Below are 22,847 nucleotides of genomic sequence, written 5' to 3' on the forward strand. Positions count from 1 at the left end.
AGAGAGATAATGGTGATTTGTGTACACCTTGCAAATATAGTCTTCAGTAAAAAATAAGCCTGAAAAAGTACTAGGCAGTGCATAGGTTCACAAGAAGTTCTTCTAGAGATATAGAGAAATACGAATTTCAATACAATCACTGCATATTGTTGCAGTGTATTACTTAAGGGTTTTTAAGTTTTGGTAACAACAGTTCTGTCTTAAATGCAACTCCTCCATTCAGTCACATCTGGATGTGGTTTCAGGGAGCTTTCAGTTTCTGAAATGTGATTTTCTTCTTGGAGAACCACATTATTTTGTAAAGCTGACAAGTAAAAGGCATACAACACTACCGTGGTAGTACTGCAAGTAAGCTTATATATTATTACAATGATTAACTGGATATACACTTAGTTCATTGGGTGACACTTCTGTAGTTTTTTGTTACCAGTTTGTTAAATATTTTTTTATTCTCTTTTGAATACAGGAACATAGGAATCTGCCTTTCATGCGTGAATTGAGGTACCTATTTGCACTTCTAGTTGGTTCCAAGAGAAAATATGTTGACCCATCAAGAGCGGTTGAAATCCTTAAAGATGCTTTTAAATCAAATGATTCCCAACAGGTAATTTCTATATATTTTCATTCAAGTTTATGCTTGTTTTCATATGGTTATCTGACAGTAGGCAATGCTTAAAATAGACAGCAAAAATTCAAAATGTCCACAGAAAAGGAACTTCTAATTATCAAAGTCTTTGAACTTTAATATTATGTGATCTCTAGTCATTTTAAAAACAAAAAACCAAAATTAAAGCGTTTCAGACAGTTTGACTCTTTCATTAAGTACACTTTCTATTTTTTTAGAAACTAACTGGTAGTTGCACATTCTTGCTTTTAGGGTTCAGTTTATCTTTTGAGTCTGTGAGTTTTGAAAGAGCTTTATTGTTCTGATCTAACAGTACATCCAGGGCTGGTACAGTCCTAGTACACTATTTGTCTGTGTAGAAATCAGTTTGAAGAGTCCTATTATTCATATTCAGGATTCTTCCCTAAATCACAGTGGGTACATTTTACTTTTCTGAGAAACACTTTGTTTCTTCGGATGCTTTTTCTTTTCCCCATGTCAGATTATATGGCTAAGGTGTTTAAGCACAGCAGCCTGCTGAATTTACAGGATGTTTCAAAAGGATGGACCCAATTTCAAAGCAGTGTATTTCATGATAGCAACATGTTACAGTTACTCAAAAATTTACAAAAGGTCTAATGAGTTATCAAGTTTGAAATAATTTGAAACTCTGTACTTCACCCTTTCAAGTGATAAGAGTTCCGTTCATGAGCAGTTTCATGGTTGCAGAGATACAGTGATTTCAAATTGGGTCTGTCTTTTTGAAACACCCTGTTGTGCTTGATGAAGGTAAGATTAGTCACCACTTGTTGAGATACCAAAGAGTTTGAACAATGGGATTCATAAGATGCCTTTGGACTAAGATGGTATGAAAGCTGAAACCACGTAATAAGGATCACAGGGCAGTGTTATTAACGGCTGAGGGACAGCAGAGCCTTAGCGTGCTTGAAGAGCCACTCATTAAAAAAAGAAAATTGTGGCATAGTCTTAAATATAGTGTGATTTTGGAGCTCTTCTGGAGGGGAATACTGCTCCCTGATCTTGTAGCATTTCATTGTGTTCTGTTACATATGTGAACATATACTAATCATTTTGTGTTCTTCAACAGCAAGATGTTAGTGAATTTACACATAAATTATTAGATTGGCTAGAGGATGCCTTCCAGATTAAAGCTGAAGAGGAGAGGTAAGATTTTTCTTTTTTCCTTGCTCTGTATACTGATCACCTTGGGAAAAAGCAAAGCAAGCAGCCAAAAATCCACTTCTCACTGTTTGGCTGAAAAAGATCCAATTCTGTAGCTTGTTTTTGATGGTGTGTTTTTTCCAGATGTGTTGATACCTTTGGTTTTCCATTAGTTTTCTTTTTTTCACGTTCTTTTTTCATGTTAGAAATCTTGCTGAATATTCAAAATATATAAACAGTAGAGATATGTTTTGTACATAATGAATGAGGCTTTTTTCATTTGAATGCAGTTTTAATTTTCAATCATGTAGTTTAAATACTTCAAATTCTCAGAAGAAAATACTCCTCATTTATGTAACTGAACACCTGTAAACTGTCTTTTCAATACATAATTGTCTCTAGAGTATTGCAGGAAATAGTTTTTACAAGGATTTTGTACAATTAATGACTCATGAATTGAATCCGGTTTACGTAAATTTTCCTAGAATGAAGCACTTCTGAAACTTATTTTCAGAATATACTTACTGCAAATATGTGAATCATTGTTATTGTCATTGAAGGAAAGTACAAAACTTAATGAGCTGTAACTGAGCAAAAGAGGCAGCATTTCCATAATGAATTCAGAATATTCTGCTCATAGTTTTATAAAAGTTTGTAGCTTTGTGTTTGATTTTTTTGCATTAACTCGCTTTCTGTTTTTAGGGATGGAGAGAAACCGAAGAATCCAATGGTGGAGCTGTTTTATGGACGATTTCTAGCAGTAGGTGTGCTTGAAGGTATGCATCTGAATTTACCTGGACTTCTGTGCTTGTGCCTGTTCAGTGCTTGTCTAAGTACCAAGGTGAATGATGTTATTTGTAGGATTTTAGGTACTTTGGCAGAGTACACTTCCAGATTACACTCTCAATCTCTGACAGAGGGTTTGTCCTGAGAATATGGTACTGAAGGCAGATGTAGTGAGCTGCAGTGGTCCAGAGAGACTGTTTTGATAACCTTCAGGAGCTGAGCGTATGTACCGAAGTGCAGCAGAAGTTAGTGTGAGACGCTGAGTGAATTGCTTGCAGGAAATTATTATAAGGGCACTTTTGCCACTTGCTAATGGTATATAAAAGGCGAGTTACTGTATTTCACTGAGCTAGGCTTTCGGACTCTCTCTGCTTCGTTCAGTGAAATTTAAAATTTCAGTTATTGCTTTTTTTTTCTGCACAATTTCTGGTATAGATAACACCCTCTTAAAAGCACAGTTTCAAAACAAATCAGTGGAAACCTGCTCAAGGGCAGTGTTGCAGAGAGTACTGAGGCAGAAGAGACTGTACAACAAGCTTCCCCTTATCTGCATAGAGTTAGTAGATCTGCAGAACTGCAACATTCTCTGTTTCCAGGAGGCCAGCAGTTGTGAAAGTATTTTTAATGTTGGTGATCCTGGCCCCCATCTCGAGACTGAGTGACTCCTGAGATGCATTTGAATGAAGCAGCTATAATCTTTAAAGCAGCTTCGAGTTTGTTACTCGGCCTGGAACAGCATATCTAATGATTTGTTGTCAGATTTCAAAACCATTTTGCAGATTCCCTGCAGCTAGCTAGCATTCTTGTTCCTTTGCACTTGGCTACTTTCATCCCCTACATTCTCGTCATAAAGGAGAAGATACGTAACAAAACAATGTAAAGAAATTGGTGGATGTAAGAAGATGTTATTAACTTCAGGATTAAATAAATTGAAATTGTAGATTGAAATCGCTTGTCACTCATGTTTGTGCTCATGTTTGAGCTTAAGTCTTTATACACTGTTACCAGATAATGGTCTTGTTTTCAGGACAGAAGTCATCAATGTTCTCTTTTGTGGTTTATTTTTGCAAAATATACAAAGGCCTGTTTCATGCTGGCAATTCCAGTGACTTTGCTGATACAATGTAGGGTTGTGTTACTGAACTGCTATTTGCAGGAGGAGGACTTTGATTTATATATGTAAAACTTCCCATACATCTGTGCTGCCAAGTAATTTCAAGTTTGGCTTATTACCAGTAGATGCAGGAACAATTTTTAAAAGGGGCTGAAGAGGAAAATACAGTGATTTTCAGTATTATGTTCAAGCAACTTTTTCAAGTAACTTACTATCATACATATAATTGACTTGATCAATAAGAAAATGTGGGTATTATTCAGCAGACTGGATCAGGTGACTTAGGATTGTTAGGGTTTTTTTTATAGGTAAATGTTTGTTCCTAAACCCATAACTGTTTAATTTCTTATATGAAGGTAAAAAATTTGAAAACACGGAAATGTTCGGCCAGTATCCACTCCAGGTTAATGGCTTTAAGGATCTGCATGAGTGCCTAGAAGCTGCAATGATTGAAGGGGAAATTGAATCTCTCCATTCAGAAAACTCTGCGAAATCTGGTCAGGAGGTGAGTTAAGTCTCATGTGGGCCTCTCTCAGGTCATTGTTGTAGTGCTCTTCAGTTTTTATTGAGGCTCAATAGTAGTACTTTATGTGAAATGCTGCTGTGCAGGTTCTGATATCTGGCATAACTGGATTGTTATTTTGGGTGGTGGGGTGTCTCTTTAGCAGTATTCAGTGTATCATCTTTTTGTATTTTTTTTAAGATATGAAGTTCATGCTTATTAAAAGCTGGCACAATAAAGTGCTTACAGTGATTTGGCACAGACTGGTTCCCACCTGTTGCTGATATTTGATCTCCAGACAGGTCACGGGTATCATGTCCTGGGGTAGCTGAGCACTGCTCTGACTGACTGGCTGCCCTGTGCTGTGCTGTCAACAGCAGCTGGGAGCTGTGCACTTGACCATTGCTTTCTGGGCATTGCTGTTATTCCTCTGTGTCTCTGTTTTGTAATTCCTCAGCACCCTAGCCTTCTTCCCTACTCTTCTTTTTACTGATGTGTCTCAGTATATCTTCCTCTTTGCCCCCTACAGTGGGCAATTCTTCCTCCTCTTTTGCTCACAGTGGTGGACAGACAGTACCTGCTCTGTGGGCTGCTGTTCCTCCCAGGAGAGCTCTTGCTAGACCAGGAGGCTTCCAAATGTCACGGAATGCTGGAAACATGGGTGGAGGGATTCAGAAGGACTCTCCCCAAGAAGTGTGGGATATGCAGCATATGGTGTTGGGATGAGGTGACAAATGAGGTTTCTTGTGCAGGTGCCACAGGTTAGGGAAAAGAGGTAACTGGACCAGTGGTGGTTGTAGAACCAAGAGGGTGTGCTCTGAAATGCCCGCTCTTATTGCTGGCTTGCAATATGCCCAGCATTTTTCTCTGTCAGAGCTCTCTAATAACTTGTGGGTTATTGTGCTAGAAATACCGGAATCCCCGTTATCTGTGAAGGCTGAGCTACTCTCTCTTTACACAGTTGTTCATGTTTCATCACAGTTATTTTAAAGATGTGAAATCTTGGAAGGTTTCTTCTGCCTAAGTAAAATGTTCAGATATAGTTTCTTCCTAGATGTCAATCTTCTGCAGTAATGTAGCTTTACTTCCTTTAATCATATCAACATACACAAAGTGTTTAATCACAAAGCCTAGTGATGCACACTGAAATAATCTTCCAGTCTGAAGTTGTGTTTCCATTTTTATGTTACCAAGCAGATTTTATAGCACCCTTTATGTACTCCCTTTTTCTGATCAGCTATTGTTGATCAAATATTGATGAACCAAATCAGATGTTAACAAGCATTTTCAAATGCATTTACACACTTCACTGGATGTGTTCTTTCACAGGATGTTTCAATTTTTTTTATTCTAGCAGTTGTAGAGAAGTCTTCTTAGAATGAACATGTTTCCTGAAACATAGCTAGAAGGAAAAAAAAAATCTTGTAAATATCTTGGTACAATCCCAAGGTCAGTTTCTTTATGCCAGGTGAAATCTTGAATGTACCTACTGCAACAGTATGATCGTTCATCTTATGGACTGAATGTTGTCTTGCAGTTAAAACTTATGTGCATTTATGCATAAAATGTCAGTTCAATTATAAATGCTTGACTAGAAATGTCAGACTTTTTTCTTTGTATTTTGAGTGGTTTTTTAACCTGTCATATAGGAGAATATGGGGAACAGAATGATATACATGTACAGGTCCAGAGTGCTAAGCTTTGAGTTCTGTGAAACTGCCAGTGTTTTAATGTGGCTTCTTAGCATGTGGAAATGGAAGTGAAATAGTCATATGACACATTAACAAGAAAAGTAATGTGTTAAGTCCTAATCTAGTAAAACATTACTACATTATTACCAGGACCAAGCAAATTGGTTAATTTTCCCAAACTGTTTGCTGCTATTAGTAGTTCTGTTTAAACATAATGCTTCAAAGATGTTACAGCGTGTTGAGAGGTTTGGAAGTATGAAGGAAGCTGAATTTCTTGTGATTTTAATGAAATCTCTCCATACTGAACAAAGACTTCAAATCGTATTCATCTGAGCTGGTAGATAACAAAGCTTAAAGATAATAATATTAATATGATTGTCACATGTGTTAAAAGATTAATTTTATCCTGAAAGTAACATTCTATTTTTTTTTTTCCTTGTCCCCACCATTGCCTCTAATGGGGTATTCAGCTTTATGGTTATTGTTGTTATTATCATGGTACATTAAGCCTCAGCCATGAAGTAGGTTGTCAGCAAGCAGGCTAACATATGAACAGAAAAAAAAGAGACATTCTCTATCCCAAGGAACTTAAATCTGAATTCAAGAGAAGATGAAGGTCAATGCACATAGTTGAACTTTGAAGTGTGGGGAAGATGATATAATGTTTGTCAGCCTCATGGCTGATGAACTTCCACACATCAGTAGCGTAGTTGTTAAGTGATTTGGGGGCCTTTCAAGAGAAGGGTTGTAGGGGGAAGGGTTGTGGCGTGGCTTTGCTGACTTAAGCATTGAAATTCGCTGCTGTGTGAAGTTGCTGCAAGAGAGAAGTTGTGATTGTCTCCTTTAAAACTGCAGAGGTGATTAGTGGAGGCTGATATAGGCAAGAAAAGGGAAAGCATCTCATTTTGCATGTAGACAGATGGGAGGAGTGATGCTGAAAGCAATGAACTAGGAAAATTCAGCAATATCCTGGAAATCTGTTAGTATGACACGGCTAAGGCCTGGCAAGGGGAGAAGAGAGGAAAAATTGCACTGCGATGTGGAGCGATGAGAACCTAGGTCCAAATTTTAGCCATGAGCACAGGAAGAAAAGGCTGTCTTGGAGGTATTGTATGAAAAGACTGTTCCAGACATTTGGCTGAATAGGAGAACTTGAAACAAGCCCCGAGTCAAACGCCACATCTGGAATGTGGGCATTGATGTCAGAAGCGTGCGGCAACTGTGTCTGCAGCAATCAGAGAAACGTGAGTTGATGGTTAGACATCCAAAACGTATTCAGTGGGTAGACTATGGTTTTTATATTGGAGTGTGGGGAGAAAAAAGGAACTCTAATGCTGGAATTGGAGTTGAATTTGTCCCATAGTTGAGAAACAAAATATGTAAGGAAAGAAATGAGGACTAAGGATAGACTTCTATTGAATACTGAAAGAAAGCTGGGATAAATGTTGAAAACGTGTGTTGGCCCATGGACAGATTAGCAGTGATTAGAGATGTGAGCAGAAACTTCAGGAGAGGTTGTTAGCGTGGAGGAGATTTCAATGAAATGTACCAGTTTTACAGTGTTGAGCGAGCTCATCTGACCCAGAGCAGAATACCTGCTGATCCTGCTTCAGAGGTCACTAAGAAACTTTGAGTAATATCAGGTGAATGAAAGGGTCAGAAACTTGACTCTGAGGCAGATAGCAGGAAGAGTGCTTGACACTGTATAAAGACTGTTCCAGTGCCCTTTGAGAGTTAAAGGAGAAGAGGACAGAGGGCAGGGCAGGTAGGTTCAAGCCTACGCCACTTTTAGTACAAGTGAAATGAATGAGAAGGGGAGAAGCATTCCCGCCTTCTCTGCTTTAATGCAGATAGTGATGGATAGTTCAAAAGGTCTCATGTAGCATGGGTGACAAATGGACTGTTTACAGTGAAGATGAAAGATGGGAACTTTGGAATGCTTTTGCCAATCCACCCTCTAAAAGCGGTTTCTCCCGTAGCTATGTCAGTCTACAAGTATTGTAACATTATTACTAAGGTTCTGCTATTAGAAGGCATTAATTGTGGGATTTTCTATTTTTCTTTTGTTCAGCACTGGTTCACTGAGCTTCCTCCTGTCTTAACTTTTGAGCTATCAAGATTTGAGTTTAATCAGGCTTTGGGGAGACCAGAGAAGATACACAACAAATTAGAATTTCCTCCAATTTTGTATCTGGACAGGTACGGTATAATATTATCAACAAAATCCTAGTATGAATATGAATTAAGTTTCATGAGTTTGTTAAAGTTAGTGATGCATCTTATACTCACTTAAATCACAGCAAATTTGTGTTCTAGCTGGACAAGTTATAATTTTCATGGGTTTCACCTGTTTCAGAAAATACACAGAGGTAACAGTTTGAGACCTACTGCTACTTTGTGCCAAAGTCTATATATACTTCAGTGTTTATTGCTAGGTAGTTGCGTACACAGGCAAAACACCCTGAAAAAAATCACACTGTTTGTGTCCATTTGAGAAAGAGGGTGAGTAGTTAAGTATTTAATGGTGTTCCAGATAGACTGCATGGATTGAAGAGGATTCTGAACATCATGGCATGCTGTTTATATGTAGAGGTGAAACACCTGGCTTTCAGGTAGATGCAGGATGTAATTTGTGAGCCTAAACAATAAAACAGGAATATTGCTGCATGGTTGCTTCTTAAACACACACTAGAAAGCTTCTAAATAAAGTGGTTTATGTACATTTATAAGACATACCCATGGTATGAACAGAGCTTTAAACACTGGGGATAAAGCATCTTCTGGAAGTTGTGGAAGGGGAGACTTAATGGGGTTATTCTTTTCTTCTCAGTTCTATTTACTGCTTAGAGTGTTGTAGGTAAAACAAGGTTCTAGAGACTGTTAGTTTTTATTAGCACTAGGCAGCACGGCTGATGGGTACAGACCTCAGTTTCAGTGTTGGAATGCTATGGGCTGACATCTCTTTCTGACTTTCATATTTTACAGGTATATGCACAAAAACAGAGAAATAACAAGAATTAAACGGGATGAAATTAAGAGACTCAAAGAATACCTCACGGTTTTACAGCAGAGATTAGAACGGTACTATAGATAACTATTCTCAGTGTAAATGCAAATTATATTATGAGCTATGTAGAATATTTCCTTTCAGCTATGCACTTTGTGTGTAGTTTTTTGCTCTAAACTTCCTTGCTGTATCTCTTTTCTTTTACCGTTTTTCTTGGAAACTGTAAAGTGCGGTAGTTCTGGTGCATGAAGTATCCTAGGAAATGCTTTATTTAATTGCAGTCAACCAGAAAAAAAGTCCTTCTTTTCTATTTTCTTTTTTTTGTGTGTGTGTTTTGTTTTTGTATATGTGAGTCATGGCATTAATATGTTTTATGGTTAACAGATATTTAAGCTATGGTTCTGGTCCTAAACGATTCCCCTTGGTAGATGTCCTGCAGTACGCCTTGGAGTTCGCCTCCAGCAAGCCGGTGTGCACGTCTCCCGTCGATGACCTGGGTGCTAGTGCCCCTGCCAGCGGCACGCTGCCGGCCCAGACCTCCCCCAGGTAAGGGCTGAGCCCACTTGCCCAAGGTGAGAGGCCGGTCATCCCTTCAGTGCAAACCAGGCCACTGACAGAGACAGGAGGAGGTTTAACTGTTGCGTTTGCCAGGTTCATACAATGAGGCATCTCCTAAGGAGTATAGCGTAAGGTTTCTGCTCTCTTCCTAGGAGTGTTTTTCAGCATGACAGACTTAAATAAATAAACTAAAATGTTAATAATCTGAGTTTTCTCATGTGCTTATAAAAAGGTCTTTAGGTGGAGAATTACCACTTTCAAACAAACTACAATTGCAAACAGACACAGTATCTGGTAAGGTCACCACTTCCCAAGTGTATTCTTCAAGAATCTGAATTTAGGCAGTATGTATGTGGTGCAGAGCTTCAAGGTTTCTGGTGTACCATTTATCTGTTAACTTTAGCCTGGGAGTTAAGCTCTGTGTCTGCTTTGCTGCTTACACTTGTCACCAAGTTGTCAGGGACAGTCTGCCTTCTTACATACAGACTAATCAGAGTATCAGGGGGATAAAAACAACATTATTGGACCTTTCTCATTATCAAAGCTAGTAACTATTATTAACAGTTAATGGAGCATAATTTAGGATAGGACTTGGCTAGTTTCCAACAGAGCTTTTTATATTGCATTTGGAAAGTAGGGTTCAAGGTTCTGGTTCAGTCAAGATGGTTAACTTTGTAGTTCAGAGAAGTGAAGTAAATAAATCTATGAAGCCTTTAAAAGATTTCAGATGCCTTCCTGATACAATGCCAGCAGAAATCATGATGATTAATAAGAGAAGAAAAACTTGTACAAGCTACCATTGCTTGGATGAAATACAGTCTCAAAAGTAATGTACTTTGTTCAAACTCTATATAGGAAGTTTGTTCTGTAAAAATATAAGCGTTATGACTGTTTTTTTCAATCTGTAACAACGCAACAGCATGTTAAGTGGAGTCATGTTGTCAGATCTTAATGTTCTTAGTACTTTCTAAACTACTGAAGAGTCCAGGTTCCTCAGGCAATATCATAATGCTGTACACAAAGTAAAAAGTCAGTGGCTTGCTAGAAAGATCCTCAGATTCCTGTTATGCATATGATTACATATAGGTGGTCTTCTTCATGGGAAGAGAAAAATCTGTAACAGGTATTAATTTTTAACATTCTGCTGATCTTGTGAAATTCTCCTAAGATGGCTGCTTTGCTGTTTGAATTAGAAGACTTGTTTGGAAAAAGTTTAGATGGTTTGGTGCTAAATTTTCCATGTGCTGTAAATGTCAGAGATCCCTTCATTGTTGCTGGTCAGTTGACATAAGTTGTAGGTAGGGGATTGGAAAAGAAAGTCTGCTAGGCATAAGACACCTGAAGTAGTTATTAAACAGAGAACTTGTGTTTATTAGTTTGACAAGCTGCTGTGATTTTTCTCTCTGCAGTTTGGCAGTAAATGTTTCAAACCACAGTGATTACTTGTATGACATTATTTGAAAATATTGAACAGCATTTCAAGTCAAGCAAACTGTAGCTTGACTGATCCAATTTCTTTATCTTCGGTAACAGCAGCTAGAGTTGTTATTGTGCTAGCCTGTAGTACACCACAAAGTTTTCAGAACATATATACTAATTCTGTATTGATATTTTAGATATGTTTCCTCGATTGCACTGAAGGAAATTATTACCTTTAAAATTCCTATTTTCAGATGAAAAGCTTATTTTTATGGTGTAGCTTTTAGTTCGTATACATGATGATTCAGTTTTTATATTTTATGTTTTGAATGAATGCAGCACAATAGAGCAGCAGGGGCCCTCGTCTTCAGATGTTCCAAGCACATCTCCTGTACAAAGATCAGTAATACATAAACCGTTCACACAATCACGAATCCCTCCTGACCTGCCAATGCATCCGGCACCAAGGCACATCACTGAGGAAGAGCTGTCTGTCCTAGAAGGCTGTTTACATCGCTGGAGGACTGAAGTAGAGAATGACACTAGAGGTAATGCCACAAGCTGAGGAATGCATTTGCTGTCAGAAAAGATTTGTGGAAGTGGGGAAAATCCGCCTTAATGTCCATGTGTGTGTTGACTTGCTTTTTTTGTACTTCTAAACTTATCTCTAGCACATAGGAAGGGAAGTCAGGGATTGTAGTAGACTGGAGGACCAGGGAAGTGATTGTCCCCCTATACTAGGCACTGATGAGGCCCCACCTGGAATCCTGTGTTCAGTTTTGGGTCTCTCAATACAAGAAAGACACTGAGGTACTAGAGAGAGTACAGGGGAGGCGACGAAGCTGGTGAAGGGTCTGGAGCACAAGTCTGATGAGGAGCGGCTGAGGGAACTGGGGCTGTTTAGCCTGGAGAAAAGGAGGCTGAGGGAAGGCCTTATTGCCGTCTACAACTACCTGAACGGAGATTGTAGCATGGAGGGTGTTGGTCTCTTCTCCCAAGTAGCAAGTGATAGGACAAGAGGAAATGGCCTCAAGTTGCACCAGGGGAGGTTTAGATTGGATATTAGGAAAAAATTATTCACAGAAAGGATTGTCAGGCATTGAAACAGGCTGCCCAGGGAAGTGGTGGAGTCACCATCCCTGGAGGGGTTTAAAAGGCGTTTAGACAAGGTTGTTAGAGATATAGTATAGTGCTTGAATTAGGATATATTTGGACTCTATGATCTTAATGGTCTCTTCCAACCAAAACGATTCTATAAATCTGTGTATACTGAAGATGCAAACTGGGCGTTGAGTGTAGCGTACACAGGTGTTTCAATGCAAGTGTGTGTGTGTGTGTGTGTGTGTGTGTGTGGTGTTGCAGGGAGTAGAGTGAAAGAGAGGTGGGATTCATACCAAAGAACATCTGCGAATGTGTTTGAGCTGTCAGTGTGATAGTGGTTGAGCTCAGGCTGTGACTTTGTGCTCTGTGCGGGAGTTAGGGTAGAGTGGCCCCTTCTAGGAGGGAAAATTCTGCAAGTTTCTGAGCAAAGGCTTTTTGGAGTGGGTAGAGCTTATGATCTGTTTTGTTGCTCTGAGGGAAACAAGGGAAGCAGTTACGCCATCAGGAATGGGCTTGGTTGAACTTTAGAAAATGAGCAGTGACGTGTCACGAATCACTCTCTCTGCTTTATCATCCAAGCAAGTTTAATATTTGGCATATAGGTCGATAGACAGATGCACCAAATGTGAAATGTATCCTTGTTTGAGCCTTTAATGAGAAAAAATAAAGCTGTAGCCATGCGCAATTATGCAGGTTCATGGGAGAGCTGCTTTTTTTTGTTTGTTTGTTTTAGATTTACAAGAAAGTATATCTAGAATACATCGGACAATTGAATTGATGTACTCTGACAAAACAATGGTTCAAGTAAGTACAATTTCTGCATGAAATAATTCAAAATAGATCCTTTTGTCACTTTTATTAAAGTTCTTAGATACTTGAAAATAGAGCAAGTATATAACGATTATATGTAATGGTTTGAGAAATTGCAGTGGAGAGTCATAATGGATTTTGCAGACCTTTTAATTGTGCACAATCAGGTGAAAGACAGCATTACAGTATTTTGCAGGTGCCATGAGACAGGTATATCATATGACATAGTTAAGTTTAAGCAACTTTGTGAGGAAAAACCCAAGTATGTTCTATCACCGCTCCACTTTTTTTCCTTGAATGCAGAACTTCTGTTTTTGTAGAATGCAATAAAATTTTCTCACTGCAATTTGACCACGTTGCTAGGTAGCCTTATGACTTTAAGGTGACAGAGCATTGCACACAATAAACTGTTATGTTTATACTTCAGCGCTTATTGCCATTGTGTATTGCAGCTTCTATACTAGGGAATTCAAGGCTTGCGATTTTAATTTGTAGTTAATAATGCCAGTGGGGTGTTTTTGTTGTTGTTCTGGTTTTTTGTTGCATTTCTTAAAACTGTCTAGATATAGTATCAGTCACAACCTTCACTGTTAGTATAAGCTGCCTTTTAGGGAGATTCGCATGCTCTGTAATCTGAACAGCATTTTTAGAATGCTTTACTACAGAGTTGTGGCTTCTCTGGTATTTGTTATGTTCACATACTCATGTTCACTCACTTTGACAGGTTTTAAGGTTAAAGTTTACTTCCTTTGTTACATTCTGTTAGTAAAAAGATCTATTTTCCTTCCAAGTAAGATCTGTTCAGCTTGTAGTTTTCCTTGAGGTACATTTTCATTTTGTACATGGCTTGTAGGAGTTCCTGGCAGCTGAACTCTGATGTTAAGGATTTCAGGCAGACTTGCCTAGATGGCTTTATTTAAGCTTGCTACTTGTAGACATTTTTTTTCCTCAATACTTGTGTTACAACAGGAAGGCTACAGGCTGCATGTCGTCTGACAGTAAAATGAAGTGATTTGGTGATCTTGCATCCAAATAACCTACCTTTGTTGCCTTTTGTGTTAATAGGAAGAAATACCTCTGCATGGCAAAGATATTAGTCAGCAATCATTACAATGGAAAAAGGAGATTAATTAGTAAAACACTTTGTCCTAGTATAGATTATATTATATAGGCTAAATATTTGTGAGTGGGTGGGTTTGGGATTTTTGTGTGTGTTGAAACATAATTTCAGAGAGGAGGATGAAGATGATATATACTATAGATTTGTAGAGCAGGTTCCTGTGCCATGCCTGAAAACAGTGGTGTGTGTTAAGTGGTAGGTATGTAACAAGTCGGTGCCAAACCCATCTCAAATCCGAGGCTGGAAGTGAAGTCTGCCCTTCTACAGCTCAGCTGGTTTTGTCCCTGTGGGTGTTTTGGCATAATAGGAAGGAGGCCGGTGCATACAGCTGTCTGCTTTCCCCTGCCTACTTCTGCACCAGGGTGACTGGGTAGCTCAGTATTGCCCATTCTCTGGGAGCAGTATTGATCTTTTCCTCTGAGTGGTACAATTGGAGGACTGAAAGCTTTTCTCTTGTGAGTCAATACGGTCTGGGCATATAAAACTAGACATTTTAAGGAAAACATATTATAGGATACTAGGATTACAGGATACTTACTAGTGTTTGTATGGGCTACTTAAGCTCTTCATCTCTCCTTGTGTCCTCTTTGATTCTAAAGAAACTACAGTTGTCCATAAAACCCTTGTCAAATTATATCGCTTAAATTCTTATTTTGTCTTGTCCTCCTGAATGAATAGATTTCATCAACTGCTTATGTAATTATTTCCCTCCTTCCATGAACTTGCTGTGAGAAAATGAAACACACCTGTTTTTCCTGTGGGAATTTGTCTTTGATGTATCTGCTTTAATATGTGTGTTCTGTAGCTGCATGTGATGAGAGTGGTGAACCTCCATTTCTGTTTCATGAGTAGTAAACGTAAGCTAAGAAGCTTAACGCCAACAATTTACTTGTTGTGTTACCATGTACTGTTAATTACTGTTGATATAAGAGCTTATTGCAAGAGATGCCTGTCGGCGCTGAACTTGCCTGTCACCCAGTCACAGACCTCTGTGGGGAACTTTCCTGGAAGCTCAGCACGGACAACTGACAGCCAGCCCTCCAGAGCTGGGGGAATGGTGCTCAAGCTGACGCAGTTAACATGGTTTTAAGTAAAATGATTTAAATTCACCTGGGATTTCAGTGCTCCAATTTAGAGTGAGGAAATTTTATTGTCAAAGTCTAAAGAGACTTACCTCTTTTTAAATCAGGATCTGCATATATTTATGTGCATATGCATGGACTTGCAATGATTTTAAGAAGGCTTTCACACTGGTTTGGTAACATGTTAAAAACCCAAGGGCATTCAGATTTAAGGACTTGCTAGGGTTTCTTCTGTGTATATATCTTGTCTTTGGGAGATTTACAGTGTTTTGGCATCTGGGGTGACAGACTTTGATTCTAGCTGCTGTGCAGTCAGTCAGCTTTACAGTTCAAGAGGGACTATAAGATCTCCAGCACTTGCATATAGCCTGGAAGAGAATGATCAGGTTAAAAAGAACTTCAAGGGGTTTCTCAAATCATAGTTACATATGTATTTATGGTTACTGACTATTGTGGTGCTCAAATGATATTTGCAACAAATAATGTAGTACACTGTATGTTATATAGACCATGTATCTATAGTCTGGATTGTGACACCAGTAAAATACAGTTTCAGGTTTTTCATCCTGGCTAAGCTGCTGTCATTCAGGCATACTGTGCATAGCAGGGAAGATCAGTTTTCCCTTGTATGTTGCATGTGCTGTTTCAGCAGGTTAAAATGAGCCTGCTTTTGAAAGACTTTTAAGTGAGGAAGCAGTCATTCATTCTGCTGCTCTCTCCCTCTCTCATTCAGATTTCCAACTACTACTGTAGAAACTAAGTTTCCCATTCTTCTTCTCAGTGAACACATGTAATCCGGAACACTTCTCACATTGATCCTAGAAACTGGTATCTTCCTCCTCTGCCTTCATGTGTTCCATTCTTCTCTTAGCAATGCTTTTACTGATATGTTTAAATACTGGAAAACAGTTGCATTCCTATTCTACTGTAAGAATTTTACCTTTGGGTAATGGAAGTGTTCAACTCCCAGATATTCCTTTAAATAAACTCTCTTACTGGCACATAGAGCCAACATATTAGAGGGTTTTTTAATAGATACAAGGAAAGTAGGAATATTAAGGAATTAAGAAAATAGGATTGCCTGACAGCAAAGACAGCAGAGTAGATATTTATGCTGTAAACTCACTAATGTTTATAAGATGTCTTGCAAGTAGTAGTGGTAAGTAAAGTAGCTCAAAGTCCTTTCGCTTAGAGGGTTGCTAGTTTTACCTTTTTGTTTTTCCTCTGTGTCATGTTTTGATCCCATTTAACTGGCAAGGAGTTTGATCTTTTTTTTTTTTTTTTTCTTAAGGTTCCATATAGGTTGCATGCTGTGCTAGTTCATGAAGGTCAAGCTAATGCAGGACACTATTGGGCATATATTTATGACCACCACCAAAAGAGATGGATGAAATACAATGATATTTCTGTGACAAAGTCAACTTGGGAAGAGTTGGAACGGGACTCTTTTGGTGGTTACAGGAATGCCAGTGCATATTGTTTAATGTATATCAACGATAAGGAACAATACTTGATACAAGGTAATGTTATGGATATGTTTTCTGCATGATATAGAATAGCTGAATATATTGCAAGCTTCTTTCAAACGGATTTCCAGGTTTTTGAAGTGGTTTTAATAATTATTGAAATTTGTATTTATGCCCACAACTGTTACTCAGAGTGTTTTTATGGGTGGAACAATTGCTCTTTACTTTTAGGTTAGTAAAGATAATGCCTGTGTTCCAGCATTATCAAGAGAGCAAAATAAACCAAGTTTGCTAATTTGTAAACATATTAGCTAGGTGATCACATGTTCAGAATTATGGACATGTTATCTCACTGAAGATTAGAACAGAAATATATAAATATATAAATATATAAATGACCCTCTTGACATTAAAATCCTCATGCAGGTTTATTTTTTTGTAAGCTTCAGAACTCTGATGAACTTTGCTGGAGGGTGGAAACTTGAAGCTTTATGCAGTATATAGAAATGCAAATAAGTTAGCCCTGTGTTGTAGTTTAACCTGATAGGTAGCTAAACAGCACACAGAGCCATTCACTCACCTCCCTGGGGTGGGGGAGAGAATCAGAAAAATAAAGGTAGACCTCGTGGGTTAAGATAAAGACAGTTTAATAGGACAGAAAGGGAAAATAATAATAATAACAACGTATATAAAACAAATGTTTCACAATGTAATTGCTCACCACCTATCAACCAATCAGCCAGTTCCTGAGCAGTGGTCACCAGATTTATTTGCTGAGCATGACATTATACCGTATGGAATATCTCTTTGGTCAGTTGGGGTCAGCTGTCCCAGCTGTGTCCCCTCCCAGCCTTTTGTGCATTTCCTGCTGTCTCATTTGCAGGCCAGTTTGAGAACCTGAGAAGTCTGTGACTGCTCAGCAACAACTGAAATGTCAGTGTGTTACCATCATTATACACATACTAAATCCAAAAGACAACACAACACCAGCTACTAGGAAGAAAATTAACTCTGTCCCAGCCAAAACCAGGACGCGTTACCAACCACATGTTAACCCAAAGTAACAAGTGGATTGGGAAAATTTTTTTTAGGTCATATGGTGGTATTATGTAATTGTAAGGCTTGTATAGAAGGGTTTGGACAGAGTGCAGAAATCCCTTAGCATGAGTTTTGTGGGGCCTGATACTGTCAGCTAAGGAGCTGACTGCAGATGTCCAGAGATTCAATAACAGATGGTGGAATATTTTCATGTTCTTGTCTTTTCATAGGGCAGAAAGCTAGAATGTGCATTTGCTCGGTTTTCAAATGAGAACTGATACGAACCTTGACATTTCTAGATTGCTACCTCAGGAGTGGACTCGCAGCCATAGGGTTTATGGGCCCTCTAAGGTGGCTGTGCCACTCAGTTAATTGAGTCTGAGGCCTGCTTGCTGGGCAACAATTAGAGCTGGTTTGTCCCCCAGGAGCTGGGGTACTCTTGAAACAGAGAAATAAACATCTGGCAGCTTTCTTTCAGTCTTGCAGAGACCATTCTCAAGGTTACTTCATGTAGCTGCTGTTCTTATCAGTTGACTTTCCAAATCCCTGTAGTCCCACTCTCCTTCCCCTTTTCTGCTGGTAACTTGAGTTGTGTCCAGGCCCATGTGGCACTAATGCAGTCAAGCTATGGTGGGTTTCTTGTGACTTTGTTTTCTGAATCGTAGGGTGCTCATAGCCCAAAAGGCTTATCTTTCAAAGTGGCAATGATTTGATGGTACCCAAGAATATATAACCCAAAGATCTTAAGAGCAGTAGCAATGCATCTCAGTAGCAGAGAGTGCCTGACAGATAATAAAACTTATTAAAAGTAATACAGTATGGCACCAAAACCCCAAAACTCTATGTTTCCAGTAATTCACGTGAGGAAATTTGCTAAACATACTTTGTGTTCCCCTATTCTTTCTTTTTCTGAAATGTTTATTTTGTGTTACTGCAGAGGAGTTTAACAAAGAAACGGGACAGATCCTTGTTGGAATGGACACGCTACCTTCTGATCTAAGGGATTACGTCAAGGAAGACAATAAACGTTTTGAAAAAGAGCTTGAAGAATGGGATGCAGAACTCGCTCAGAAAGCACAGCAGGAGAAGTTGTTATCTCAGATACCTAGGGCACCAGCACCCTCACCTGCTCCAGGTTGGCTGCTTCTACCTCTTTGTTAGAGTAGAACCAAAAATCACTGGGTTTTATAAAAGGAGTAGAACCAAAAATCCCTGGATTTTGTATATGTTGTTTTGCAGTTTAAGGAAGGAAGAAAAAGTGAATTTGTGTTACTGTGATTTATAACTATTTACTTGGCCAAGGTAACTGCACCTGAAGTTTAGTCTGTTGGGATTTTTTCATTTTATTTTTTATTTAAAGAAGAAAAATATTTGTTTGTTCTTCTGCCTTTTCCCTCATAGTCATGCTTAGCTTTTACTAAATTAATTTTATTTCCTTGGAAAGTTTTGCCTCTTAAGATTAGTAATTCTTAACAAGTCTCAGCAGTCTGTTTTGAGAATGTATTAGTCCATAAGTGATGTATATTGTTCTATTCAGAGTTATTGATTAGGAGACCTACCTTCTCATTTTAAATTAGGACAGAATTTAGATCTAAAAAGAAAAAAAAAATATATAGTGTGATGTATTGAACAGAGTTAGCAATAGTAGGGCCCACTTAAGAAATTACTTAGAATTAATATGTAAAAACAAGGGTGTTAAAACTGTGGAAAAGGCTCTTAGCAGCAACAGTGATGCCAATGGTGTTAGGAACCTAGCTAATAAAAACCACTGGCCATCTGACTACAGAACATATGGCTGCTTTGACATGGAAAAACCTGTCAGGTTTTAGCGTACATTTGCCTTTTGCTCCATTGCAGAAGGCTGTATGTACATTATATGAAAAGTGACATGATGGATTTGTGTAGTGAGATTGATGTCCGAGTGTTCTCTTTTATTTGAGTCATTAAGACTGAGCATATGTGTCTCATAACTATCTATGGCTACAAACTGAATGTAAAAAATGCAGTGATTTAATGACACTTCTCTTTCACAAACTCAATGGAGAGTGACTTCATCCTCTATATGTTTTGACTTTATAAAGACTTTGAGACTGCTTTTAGTTCTTCTGTTAGCAATGGAAAGTACTAAATTAATGTTTTATTTGTCTACCAAAAGTTGCTTTCATCATGTAAGGAACATAAAACAGTATTTATGCTAATCAATTTTATTGCCTTCTAGTGGGGGAGACTTTGAGATTTCCCTTAAGTCAGAAGAATATGATGTGTTGATTATTTTGTGAAGTAAAAATACATCTGGCACTGAAGTGACTGTAGGTCATTCCATATATTGCGTCTGTATGCCACAAAGTCGAAGTAGAATGTCATCTTTATTCTCAGTCACCCACTACATGATTGTTGAACACCCCTTATTCAAGAGCCTTAATGGGTCTATAGACAGGACAGGTCTGTTGTTCCTAATATAAAATCATGGGTCCATTTATATGAAAATATTCAAAGTAACTTGAGACACAGACTAGTGAAAAGTTTTATTTGTGAATGGTGTGACCTACCCTACTTTTTCTGTGTGGGTTGCCTTATCTGTGAGACAGTGATCTCAATAAAACTAATCAATCAATTCAGAATTCATGCTCATGTTAACACATAAAATTGTTATTTTATTTCTGTCACCAAGTTCAAGCAGGAGAACCAGAATATTTAGAACAGCCATCAAGAACTGATCTTTCAGAGCACTTAAAAGAAGATTCCGTACAAGCAATCAATAAAGCTTTAGCTGAACAAGAAGATAGAGGTCCAGAAGCTATAATGGATTCGGTAAGGATGTTTTAAAGCTTGAAATACTTCTTTTGCTTTTATTTTGCAAATGGAAGCGGTATGATAGCTGTTAAAATGGGTATGTGCGGAAACTTTGTACTGAAAATTGGTGTTTCTTCAAGGACTGCCCGGCACTCAAGTCCATCCAGAAAGTGTTTACTACAGTAGTAGGGGTAGTAAAGGAAAAATACTAAGGTAGATGTCTTCTATGTGTTTAATGTACTTGTTGAGAGCACAGCATGTTCTTCAAATGACAGTCATGTTTGTGCCCATCATCTTTTCAAAATGTTAGATGGCTCAATTTATTTTTGAGGAGTAAACATTGACGTTCCATGTAAAAGACCTGAAAAATACTGATTTAAACAGATTTTTATCTGGGGAATGTAAGATTATAATTGAGTTTTCTTGAAAGACCTATGGAAGTCCTAAAGTAGCTTTCAAAAGTAAGGGTTTTTTCAACAGTATTCTGTAGTTCTAATACAAATTCACATCTTGGTGATAATTATTTATTGTCTTTCAACAGATGCATGTAGTAACAATATGGTTAAGAAGTAGTGTTGGATGATACTGTTTTCACTTCGTACAACAAATACTAAGAGGAATTAGAATTGTAACTACTTCATAAGTTATTAATGAAACTAATATTTAACAGGGTTTAGATAAATGACCAATGTATTTGCCACAAAAGCAAGTGCCTTTAAGTCAATACATTCATTTGTGTTGGAACCATATCTGTAAGTTTAGAACACACGAAATGAACAGTATGGCACCTCTAGTAACCACTCAAGATATGAACAGTTTAGATCTATGCAAAATTCAAAATATACTTTTGAACTTCAGTTGAGAATCCCCATGAAACAAAAGCAGTCTAGCCCCAGGCACCTTTGGGGCCAAGAGGAGAGTCCTCCTAAAGCCTTTCAAAATGATGCGACAACTTATTGACCTGACATGTTTTCCATCCATTCTCCTGTGGTGTCGAGAGAGCAGAGAAGCACTGAAATTAAAGCAGGAAAACTGCATGCAAATGCATTAGGCTATTGCATATCTGACTTCTTGGAGTTCTCAAAATCCAAAACAGCTTAGGGGGAGCCCTGAGGTACCTCCAGCTTGAGGGGTAGCTACGAAAGTACCAAACCCATGATAAAATGTCTTGCGCAGTGCTGTCATTTCTCTAGGGTCTGTGGGCATCCATCCCAGTGGGATGTGGAGGAGTCTTATTGACTTCTTTCCACGGATCAAGTATTTTAGTTTAGGCTAACAGCACTTTGCACAGCCGTAGGACTTTACAAGACTGTGGTTGAGGAGCCGCATGGAGAACATCATGATACGCTTAATGACGCTGATGTAGGTCATCTTGTTTTTCACTGTATATTTCTGCAACAAAGTGGATGGCTCTTCAGGAATTTAAAAAAAAAATAAACAAAACAAAACAAACAAAAACAAACTATGCAAACTTTTGTTTAGAAACAAATGTATTTCAGCTATTAGAATCTAAAACCAGTTTCTAGCTAATCTGAAGATACTGTGTTGACATTTAAAAGCTGTTCTTTGTATACCCAAGTTTAACTTAGGGAGAATTGGGCTTCCTTCTCAGTATATCAGCGTGCTTTTTAATTATTGTTTCCATGTGCATTCTGACATGCAGGCATATATTCCTTTCCTTCACTTTTTATTTATCCATTTTAAAAGAAGGAAAGCTGACATCAGAACATGTAACAGATAGGAGTGTAAGTTCGTGACCACATGATCATTTGTGTCCATTTTCTGCCCTTTTGTCCTTTTTTTCTACCCTCTGCACAGCCTCCCTTTGTATTTATACAGTGCTGGCTGTAAATAGATACTGTATGTGTTTATGCAATCTTTGTTATAAAATGAGACTATTGTAATAGTTGTAAAACAATTAGCATGGCACGCTGCTTAGATTAGAATCAAGGTTTAAGGTCTGAAAATGTTGTAAACTGACTGTTTTGCAATGATGGGCCATAGGAGCAGAGATTAGTCTGTGTTGTTGTTTAAAACTTACTTTAACATAGCAAGAATTTCAGTGACTAACATAATCTTCCCCTGATTTTCTGTCTAATTACTTTTCTAAAAAGATAAAAAATAAACCTGTTCAATGCAACGCGCCTTTAAATATACTTTCAAATATCTTACTTGCTAGAGGCTTTTTAATTTTTTCTCAGAGCATCAGGAAATGTTAGCCTTTGGCTTCTTGCCATCCCTTATTATGCACTCATCAGATACTTCAGTTGTATTTAGTAATTTTTTTGTGGAATGTATGAAAAGAAGTGGTGGTTCACAGGCTTATCCTTTAACAACTGCCTTAAATTTGTAATGGATGTTAAGAGTTGCAATACTGGCATACTAACCTGTAAAGATGTAATTAGTGAATAAAGGATGAATGAAATATTTTAATAGTAAAGGCTTAATTTTAAAATGTACTGCTTAAATTAAGAAACTGTAAGTAGTTAGAGAACATAAGTGGAATTTATAGGTTTTTTTCAGAACTTCGGCAGTGCACATCATTTTACTTGAGCAGCCTGTCAGTTTGCGTGT

At 38.1% G+C, this 22,847-nt stretch overlaps 1 protein-coding gene across 3 annotated transcripts in view; it reads left to right on the plus strand.

Moving 5' to 3' along the window:
- Nucleotides 1–22,847, plus strand: part of USP25 (ubiquitin specific peptidase 25) — a 98,285-nt gene that overhangs the window by 60,196 nt on the left and 15,242 nt on the right. For all 3 annotated transcript variants that reach the window (XM_080342515.1, XM_080342513.1, XM_080342514.1), the window contains exons 7-18: nucleotides 467–604; nucleotides 1,713–1,789; nucleotides 2,489–2,562; nucleotides 4,043–4,191; nucleotides 7,951–8,078; nucleotides 8,865–8,960; nucleotides 9,271–9,432; nucleotides 11,203–11,411; nucleotides 12,698–12,768; nucleotides 16,268–16,496; nucleotides 18,418–18,615; nucleotides 20,152–20,291. In XM_080342515.1, the coding sequence (XP_080198641.1) occupies nucleotides 467–604; nucleotides 1,713–1,789; nucleotides 2,489–2,562; nucleotides 4,043–4,191; nucleotides 7,951–8,078; nucleotides 8,865–8,960; nucleotides 9,271–9,432; nucleotides 11,203–11,411; nucleotides 12,698–12,768; nucleotides 16,268–16,496; nucleotides 18,418–18,615; nucleotides 20,152–20,291 (1,671 nt within the window). The remainder of the gene's footprint in view (nucleotides 1–466; nucleotides 605–1,712; nucleotides 1,790–2,488; nucleotides 2,563–4,042; nucleotides 4,192–7,950; nucleotides 8,079–8,864; nucleotides 8,961–9,270; nucleotides 9,433–11,202; nucleotides 11,412–12,697; nucleotides 12,769–16,267; nucleotides 16,497–18,417; nucleotides 18,616–20,151; nucleotides 20,292–22,847) is intronic.

Source organism: Nesoenas mayeri (genome assembly GCF_963082525.1).
Source record: "Nesoenas mayeri genome assembly, chromosome: 1".
NCBI classification, from domain to species: Eukaryota; Metazoa; Chordata; class Aves; order Columbiformes; family Columbidae; genus Nesoenas; species Nesoenas mayeri.